This window comes from Portunus trituberculatus, chromosome 30, assembly GCF_017591435.1.
Source record: "Portunus trituberculatus isolate SZX2019 chromosome 30, ASM1759143v1, whole genome shotgun sequence".
Classification (NCBI taxonomy): domain Eukaryota; kingdom Metazoa; phylum Arthropoda; class Malacostraca; order Decapoda; family Portunidae; genus Portunus; species Portunus trituberculatus.
Window position 1 is genome coordinate 11,112,750 of NC_059284.1, and position 10,000 is coordinate 11,122,749.

At 40.4% G+C, this 10,000-nt stretch overlaps 1 protein-coding gene across 1 annotated transcript in view; it reads right to left on the minus strand.

Annotated features, from left to right (window-relative positions):
- Positions 1 to 795: 795 nt before the first annotated feature.
- Positions 796 to 10,000, minus strand: part of LOC123510888 — a 102,492-nt gene continuing 93,287 nt past the window's right edge. The window contains exons 7-8 of the mRNA XM_045266346.1: positions 5,734 to 5,891; positions 796 to 1,796 (exon numbers count right to left, since the gene is read on the minus strand). Of these exons, the coding sequence (XP_045122281.1) occupies positions 5,791 to 5,891 (101 nt within the window). The 3' untranslated portion in view covers positions 796 to 1,796; positions 5,734 to 5,790. The remainder of the gene's footprint in view (positions 1,797 to 5,733; positions 5,892 to 10,000) is intronic.

Here is a 10,000-nt window from a genome sequence, read left to right on the forward strand (position 1 = left end):
TTTTGTAATGACCCTTCGTTTTCTTCCTAGATATATGATCTTTTTTTCTGCCCAGGTATTTCGTCACGCCCTGAGGCTTCTCGTTTGCCCATTAGTCTTTCTTCCACCTGCTACCTCTCCTTCCCTCCTCTCTCCCTCCTGTCTTCTCTTCAGCCCTCCTCTCCTCTTTAAGTTCTTTTTCTCTCTACTTATCGTTCTGTCTTATCATCTCCATTTTCTTTCTCAGGTTTTTTTTCCTAAATTCTTAAGATTTTCACGATTTCTTCCCTCGTTCAAAGAAATCGGGAATCAAGATTTTTTTTTTTCGTTTTATTTTTCGTGATTTCTTTTATTTTTTTTTTATCTTTGTTTTATTTATTTATTTATTTTTGTGTGTGTGTGGTTTATTGGTGTTCTTCAAGTGTGCGTTTGGTTCTAATTGGTTTGTGTTTTTTAGAGGTTAAGATTCTTCAAAGTTTGTTTAGATTTAGCAGCATACTTAGATACATACGTTGATACTGACTGACTGACTGACTTATTTATTGACTGAGTGACTGACTGACTGACAGACTGACTGACTAACAAACTAACTGACTAGATAACTAACTGACTGACTGACTGACTAACTGACTAACAAACTAACTGACTGACAAACTGACTGACTGACTGACTGACTGACTGACTGACTAGAGACCTAAAAAAATAACAAACAAACTAATTAACAAACACACTGACTGACTAACTAAAACACACACACACACACACACACACACACACACACACACACACACACGAAAGGAGAATAACAGAGACGTATTTCCAGGATCACTTTTATTGTTTTATTACTTACAATTGATTATCAGTGAGTAGGATTGACCGGTGGACGTGAGGATACGGCCAGGACAGAGAGAGAGAGAGAGAGAGAGAGAGAGAGAGAGAGAGAGGAGAGCTAACTTTTATTTCCTTCTCTTCCTTAGGGCATTCTTGGAACATTCTTGTGGATCTTATCGGTGCATTTCTCAGGTGAGTCGCTAATCAATACTTCGCCAGGTGACAGGATCCTTTAGCTTGCCTCCCTGCTCTCTCTCTCTCTCTCTCTCTCTCTCTCTCTCTCTCTCTCTCTCTCTCTCTCTCGCTCTCGCTCTCGCCACACGTCTTTTCTTATCCCTTCGTTACCGCCAAATACCTCCTTCTCCTCCTCCTCCTCCTCCCCTCCTCCTCCTCCTCCTCCTTTTCATCTCTCTGGTTTTCGGCGAGAACAAATCTCTCTCGCAATCCACTATCTCTCTTCCTCGCCTTAATCCTCATCTTCTCAACTTCCTCTTCTCTCTCCTCATTAATCTCCTTGCCTACTTTCCGCCTGCTTCACCTCACCACTCCTCCTCTTCCTCTTCCTCTTCCGTGTCCTCGAGGCTTCCCTGCTTTCCTAACTCTTTTCCTCACCCTCCCGTTCCTCACACTCCCACTCACAACACTCGGGAACTTTTTTGCAAGCGAAAATATAATGCGCCTTGTTGAAAAAATACTTTAGAAAACACACACCACCTATGCACGTACGCAGGAGTTCAGTTCTTCTACCTTTAACACTCTCAATCACTACTATAGACTTGTTTGTTGATATTCTTTTATAGTTGGAGACTGTACACTGCAGGGAAAGAACGACTAGCAGGTGGGAAGAGGGACAGGGGCTCTGGTGGTAAGGTCTAGGTAAGGATGGGCGCCTCGGTGGATGGGTTGGTGGGTAGGTGGGTGAGGTGATGGGTGGGGAAGCTAAGAGTGGTGGTAGTCGAGGCTGCATCTGGTTCCCCACGACGGTTCTGTGGAAGATATACGAGTTAGTGTAAATTGTGTGTGTGTGTGTGAGAGAGAGAGAGAGAGAGAGAGAGAGGGGAAAGGAGAGGGAGAGAGAGATGAAAGGTGTGCAGAAGTGAGTGGTGAGAAATGAAAGCGAAAATACTTGGGAAGGAACCTTTGACAGCTGCTAAGAAGTGAGAAAAGAGACACTGTTACAGGGAAGAAAGGAGTGAGGAAGGGAAGGGAAGGGAAGGGTTAGGAGTTGTAGAGGGAAGGTGTTTGAGTGCTGCTTGTCAGGGAGGAAAGTGCAGGTAGGATGGAAGGAAGGGAAGAAACGAGTGAGGGAGATAAGAAGGAAAAAGAGAAGAAAACCACACACAATACATAATGGATAATAAATAAGGCATGATAAAACACACACACACACACACACACACACACACACACACACACACACACACACACACACACACACACACACACACACACACACACACACACACACACACACACACACACACACACTTTTATGCCTTCTTTTCATCATTCTTTAATCTTTCTCTCTCTCTCTCTCTCTCTCTCTCTCTCTCTCTCTCTCTCTCTCTCTCTCTCTCTCTCTCTCTCTCTCTCTCTCTCTCTCTCCTTTCCTCTTATTCTCGTGTCCTTATTTACTTTTCCTTTTCCCTTGTGCCTTTCCTTCGGTCTCCTCTTTACTGTGTTTACTCTCCCCTATTTGCATATTCCTAATTTTCTATTTATTTCCTCCTTTTTCCTCGCTCTTTTCCTCTCCTTTACTCTTTCTTCTACTTTTCCTATTTTTTTCAGTTCTTTTTCTTTTTTTCTGTTTAAATCTATTGTATTCCTTGCTTTATTCTTTCCTTTTTTTGTTGTTTCGTTTATTTCCCTTTTTTTTCTGTTTATCTCTCAATTTCTTTCATTCCTTCCCTTCACTTGCCTCTCATCGTCTTTCTCTCTCTCTCTCTCTCTCTTATTTTTTCTTTATTTTTTTTTTTTTTTTCCTTTCTCTCTCTCTCTCTCTCTCTCTCTCTCTCTCTCTCTCTCTCTCTCTCTCTCTCTCTCTCTCTCTCTCTCTCTCTCTCTCTCTCTCTCTCTCTCTCTCTCTCTCTCTCTCTCTCTCTCTCTCTCTCTCTCTCATCCTTCTTCATGTCTCTCTCACTTTATTTTTCTTCCATTTTCTTTACATTCCTCCATTATTTTCTATTGCAACCCTTTTCATTTGTTGTCTGTCTGTCTCTCTGTCTCTCTCTCTCTCTCTCTCTCTCTCTCTCTCTCTCTCTCTCTCTCTCTCTCTCTCTCTCTCTCGAATCGGTAGGAGGAGTTATTAATGCAAATCCACTCATTGAAAGGGAAAAAAGTGTTATTAATGGGACAAACTGGAAGAGAAACGTGGGGAAACTAAAATAATGGAGGTGATAATTCGTGAATGGAAAATGTTATCAATGAGTTATTTTTTTCCCCGGTTTGTGAAATTATCAGGACATGAATTGGTGATAAGCTAAACGTATGGAATATCTATGCTTGTTTTTGTCTTTCTCTCTTTTTTTTCCCCTCCTTTCTTTTCACTCGATGGTTTGGTTTGTGTAAGGAATAGTAGTAGTAGTAGTAGTAGTAGTAGTAGTAGTAGTAGTAGTAGTAGTAGTAGAAGAAGAATATTAATAGTAGTAGTATATCTGTTTTTTTTTTCTCATTCTTTCTTTTTTTTCCTCTTTTTTTACAATTTAAGGTTTGATTTGTGTTCTGATTTCCATTTTCATCACACAAGTCACTCACAGACACACGGAATCACCTTTTTATAGTGAAGGTTCAAGGGGAATAAAGAACAAGGGAGGGAAATAACCCTGAGAAGTGTCTTTAGTCAGAGGTTGTAAAGGTGGTGGTGGTGGTGGTGGTGGTGGTGGTGATGGTGGTGATGGTGACAATATTGAAAGTTATGATGATGGTAATGATGATAATGATGCTAGTACGTATTATAGCAACAGCAGAAATAGTAGTAGTAGTAGTAGTAGTAGTAGTAGTAGTAGTAGTAGTATAGTAGCATCAATCTAAACAATGAACAAGACGCAGAAATATAACAAAAAAATACTTTAAAAAAAATCATTACAATCAGAAATGAAAATAAGAAAAAAAAATCAAAACAAAGCAAAAATTAATACACGCAAAATTCAACAGAAAACGGGAAATAGGAAATAAGGAAGCAGAGAGAGAAGAGGAGGAAAACTAATACAGGGATTGGAACGAAGGAAAGAGAGAAAGAGTAAACAGAAGGAGGAGGAAAAAAAGGAAGGAAAACAAGACAATCCTCTTTCAACAACCCACATGGAGGAAACAGAGAAGGAGAGAAGGAAGGAGAGAGAAAGGAGAGTATCACAAATCAAGGAAGAGAAGAGAAGAGAGAAGAAAGGAGAGGAGTGTCTAGGTTCAAGGATTAAGGAAGAGGAGGAAAGAGGAAAGCATAAGAGGAAGAGAAGGAAGAAAAAGTGAAAAGGAAAGAAAGGAAAGTAAAGTGAAGGAAGAAGGAAGGAAGGAAGGAAGGAATGAAAGAAAAGTGAAGGAAGAAAGGGAAGGAAGGAGGAAGGATGAGAGGACAAAGAAAGAAAGGAAGTGAAGAAGAAAGATTGAGAGATGAAAGAAGGGAAGAGAAGGAAGAAGGAAGAGTGAGAGGACAAACAAGGAAAGAAAGGGAGGGAAGGAGGAAGGGTCAGAGATGAAGGGAGGGAAGAGAAAGGTCAAAGGTCAACGAAGGAAGGAAGGAGGAGAGAGGGAGGAGGAAGGGAAGGGAGAAAGAATGGTAGATTAATGCGAAGTCTTTGGTTTTATGGTTGCAATAACTTGTTCTAATCTGGGAGACGTTAGAGTGAGGGAGAGGTGTTAGGTCTCTCTCTCTCTCTCTCTCTCTCTCTCTCTCTCTCTCTCTCTCTCTCTCTCTCTCTCTCTCTCTCTCTCTCTCTCTCTCTCTCTCTCTCTCTCTCTCTCTCTCAGCGTGATTGCGAGACCGTGCGATTTGTTTGTGGGCTAACGGGAATAAATTTAAGGCAGACTGCTTCCCGTGTCAACATGTTTCAGGGTTTTGAAGCAGCCTGCCTTTTTGTGCGTGGCGCCAATTGTGTTCAGAGAGAGAGAGAGAGAGAGAGAGAGAGGCAGAGAGGAGGGGAAAATTGTGCTTGTTTCATTTGTCATTCTGTTTTGATTCTTATTACATTGGTGTCTTCATTTCCTCCTCCTCTGCTCCGTTACGTGACTCATTTGATGTTTCACGCTCTCACTCAAACGTCCTTTCATATACACACACAAACATGAGCTGCTCTATCACTCAAACTTTCTGCCGATCAATAATGAGTCAGTGAATTAGTTAATGAAAGTTCTGGTCTCTCTCTCTCTCTCTCTCTCTCTCTCTCTCTCTCTCTCTCTCTCTCTCTCTCTCTCTCTCTCTCTCTCTCTCTCTCTCTCTCTCTCTCTCTCACTCACTCAAAGCTTTTATTCTTTCATTTACTCATTCATTCATTTCTTCACTCACTCACTCATACACTTATTCATTTTCTAACTTCTTTTTTAACATCTATTTCCTCTTCTCAACTTCCTCCTTTTCTATCTCACTCATGAACGTATTTACTCACTCACTCACTCACTCACTCACTCACTCTCACCTACTCATTTATTCACCCACTCATATCCTTTCACTCACTATCTCACTGCCTTATTCTATCATTTACTCACCCACTCACTTTCACTCACTCTTTAATTCAGCCACGCATTTCCTCTCACTTACTGTCTTACTCCCTCACATTCTATAATTTACTCACTCACTCTCGGAAACACCTGCCACTCACTCAAACACTCACTCACAAACACCTGTCACAACACTCACTCACTCACTCACTCACTCACTCACTCACTCAAAAACACCTATCACTACACTCACTCACTCACTCATTCACTCACCTCCCAACGTGTGTGAAGCGGTGGGTGGGGCGCGTGGGCGGGATGGGCGGTGCTTCACTAGGTCCACGGAATCTTTTTAACATAATCGGAGCTAACGTAGATTCTCAGGTCGAGCAAGTCATAGAGGAGTGGCTGCCTCTGTCCTGCCATCGAGGTGCCTTGGGAAGAAGATAGAGTGAAATTAAGACTCCTATTTTCAAACCCCTCTGTGCTTCATCTCCGCCTATTTCAAGAGGGTTTATTTAAATTCACACAAACTTTTTCACCCCCTTTAATCTTCTGCCCTCCATAGACGCTTGCTACTTTGCTACTTTAAATAAAATAATCTAATCGTACGCAAAACTTAAGGTAAAAATGTGTCCCAGTACTGAAGGGGTTAAGGTGACAAGATTTCTACATTATTAACTGGAGAAACACTTTTGAAAACCGTGCTAATCATCTCTGTGGCCTTGGAAAATTGTCATGGTGAGAGAGACAGAGAGAGAGAGAGAGAGAGAGAGAGAAGAGCTAAGTTGTTTTTGGTTTGATTTGGTTTGGGTTAGGCTAGATAAGATAAGGTGAGGTTAGGTGAGGTGAGGTCAGGTCAGGTCAGGTTAAGTCAGGTGAGGTTGTATCATTTGACAGTCACGTATAACCCAGTTTTTTATGCAGTTTTATCTTTTTTTTCTCTCCTTTTTTTTTTATGTATTTCCGCGCAGTTTCGATTCGTTCCAAGGGAGAATGTTAGATGAGTGAAACTTACTCATTAATCACGTGTTGAGTCAATAGAGGACTTTAAAACACACCAATATGGATGATAGATAAAAAAATAAGAAATAATAATAAGCATAGGTGAATTAAATGTGTGAGCCTATAAAATAGATAAAGAATAATAATAGTAATAATAATAATGAAGAAATAAATATGTGGTGTATTTGTGTAGGCCTATAGAGATTACTGAGGACGTATAGGCTTACCAACCTCTTACTTAACCCCTTCAGTACCAGGACTCATTTCCAAATTTATTCTGCTTACTATTTGCCAATTTTATACAGCTTCAGAAACTCATGTAGGGATTAAATTAGTGAAGACTCTTCCTGTTAATCATCTGACCTTCATAAATCCATCCTAATATCAATAAAATCATCTAATCACACCAAAAATTCATGATAAAAATGCATTCAATAGCAAAGGGGTTAAGAGGAGAATGAAGAGTGAGAGGGAGATGAGGAAAGGAGGTAAGGGAGAGTCAAAGAAGTGGAGAGACTGAAAGGGAGGGGAGGTAGAAGATGAAGGAGTGATTAGAGAGATACTTAAAGGGAGGAGAGGGAGAGAAGCGACCTGCAGAAGGGAAGAAGGAGAAGGAGGGAGGAGGAGACTGGAAATGAAGAGGAAGGAGGACGATACCTAAGTGGACAAGGGAAGGAGAGATGCTTGGGAGAATGGAGGAGGAGGACGATTAGGAGAAGAGGAAAGAGAAGGAGAAACAATGAGGAACTTTAAAGATACCGAAGGAAAAGAGAAAGCGGCGGCAGAGGAGGAGGAGGAGGAGGAGGAGGAGGAGGAGGAGGAGGAGGAGGAGGAGGAGGAGGAGGAGGAGGAGGAGGAGGAGAGGATGGAGGAGAAACACTGAGGAACTTAAAAGATACCTGTGGAAAAGAAGAGAAAGCGGTGGCGGAGGAGGAGGAGGAGGAGGAGGAGGAGGAGGGAAAATACTCGTGGGGGAAATAAATCTCCTTGGGGCTAAATTATTCCCGGGTGGAAATTATCTGAAAGGAAATAATTCTCGCAGGAAAACTTGAACCGCGGGAAAATTTTACAGGAATGGGATGAATTTTCTAAGAGGGGAGAAACTTTTGTCGGCGCGCGAATCCGGAGGAAATCCCGATGGAAAACGCTTCTTCGAATAATCCAGTTGGAGTACGTGGCGGAGGGGAGGAATGGACCTTAGTCATTTATATTCTGCCGGAAATATATTCAATAGATACGTTTTTTTTATTTATCTTTATACATAGGTAGATTTTTTTTATTTTTTGTAGGAAGGATAAGGAAGGAAGGGAAAAAAGACATGTCCATCCTCTTTTTCAGGAAGGAAGAGGGGAAATAGACGAAGGAAGAGGAAATAGACGTGTTCACCCTCTTTTTTTCAGGAAGGAAAGGGGAAATAGACGTGTTCACCCTCTTCTTTAGGATGGAAGGAAAAAATAGCCATGTTTACCCTATTTTTCCCCCTTTTTTATGTATCTAAGGAAGGAAAGAAGGAGAAGTAGAAGTATAGGGCCTCATAGTCCCCTCGCTCTTATACAGCCGAGAGGGGAAAAAGAAATGGCAAAAAATGATTCCAGGAAAAAATAAAATCTCTCCGTGGATAGATGCAATTGTGCAGCCGAAGGAAGAGGGAAAAATGGGCGGATGAGAGGGGGTTGGGTGTACAGGGGATGGGGGGATGGGAAGGGGATGGGAAAGGGGGAAATTCATCTATATTCGTGGAGAAAGTGGCCATTGAAATACAGTGGGAAGAAACAAAAGACGAGAGGGAAGAAATGTATACTGAAAAAAGATGTATAAGTATTTTTCATTATTTTCCTTCGCGTAGTTACTTCTTCTTAATGAAAAAAATGTAGCTACAAAAATCTAGGATAGTTTTTCTAATGTCTAGACTTTGTAACGAAGAGAAAAAAAGGAAATGAATATAAAAGAGATTGAAAAAAAACGAACAATTTCTATTGCTAAGACTTCGTAAAAGAAAACGTTACAAGAATTTTACGTACATTTTTTTTTCGTGGTTGGACTTTGTAATGAAAAGAATAAAAACTAAAGAAATAAAAAGAGATTGAAACAAACTTTTTTTTCTCATTGCTAAGATATAAAAAGAAAACATTAGAATAAGCTGTACGTATTTTTCATAACGATTACTCTTTAGAATAAAAGTTGAAATTAAAGAAACAAGAAGAATTAATGAGAAGAATAAGAAGAATCAGTGTTTTCTTCATTACTAAGACTTCATAAAAAGAAAAAGAACATTGAAAAAAGCTAAACATATTTTTTTTCCATAACGATCAGACTTTGAGTGAAAAGACTTGAAATTAAAGAAAGAAATACATAGAAAAGATTGATTGATATGATGCTCCAATTTATCTATTCATTTATTTATTCTTTAATTACTAAGACTTCGTAACTTCCTTTTTCTAGTTAGACAAAAGAGATACTTGCCACTTTACACATTTCAGTATTCACTTATTCTCTGCAACACTGAAAAGGAAACAAAAACTCTTGCGGTTACTTTATTAAACGAATTGCATTAAAAAAAAGTAATAAAAAGACACAACCAAGAAAAAAAGTACCAGCACCAGTTGTTTGGATAATTAAATCAAGTTCCACGTTAATAAAAACTTTGGAATGGAAAAATTATGTAGCGAAAAATTAACCATAATTATTTTGAGCCTTTCCGAGGTTGCAGAGTTTAATAACGAGTGGGAAGAGGAGAGAGGGAGAGAGGGGAGAGAGGGGAGATGGGTAAGAGAAGGGAGGAGGAATGGGTTCGGTTCTCGTAAAGTAATTTTGGTATTAGACTTGTAAACCAGCTTGTGAATTAGACAGGCAAGGGGGTTAGTTGAGATTTAGAGCCTTTTAGGGAAGAGGAGCAGCAGGAGGGTGAGAGGAGAAAAGGGAGAGGAGAGAGGGGAGGGTATATTTCATTGAGAGTCGAGCTTTCTTCTCCTCGCTGCTGCTACTGCCACCACCACCACCACCACCACTACCACTAACAACAACAATAATACCATCACCACTACTATACCACCACCACTGTCACCACTATGATGAACAACAACAATAAAAACAACACCACCACCACCACCACTAACAACAACAACAACAACACTACCACCACAACAACAATAAAAGCAACAACTACACCATTAACAATAACAATAACAACGACAATTCTACCACTACAACCAACACTACTACCACCACCATCAACAACGACAATAAGAGCACCACCACCACCACCACCACCCCCAAACCAACAGCAACACTCTATAGACAAAAAAAAAAAAAGTGAAAAAATAAGCACCAAAAACATGAACCTCTAATCAACTTAGGAAAAACAGAAGATGATACAATGAAGTCGTGGAACAAAGATCAAAGGAAATCATCAGAAAGGATCCCAAAGAAGATTCCAGGAGTATTGGAAGGAAACGAATTCAAGGCAAAAGAGGATTAAGAGAAGGAAGTAAAAGAGGAGGAGAAGGAGGAGAAAGAGAAGGAGGAGGAGGAGGAGGAG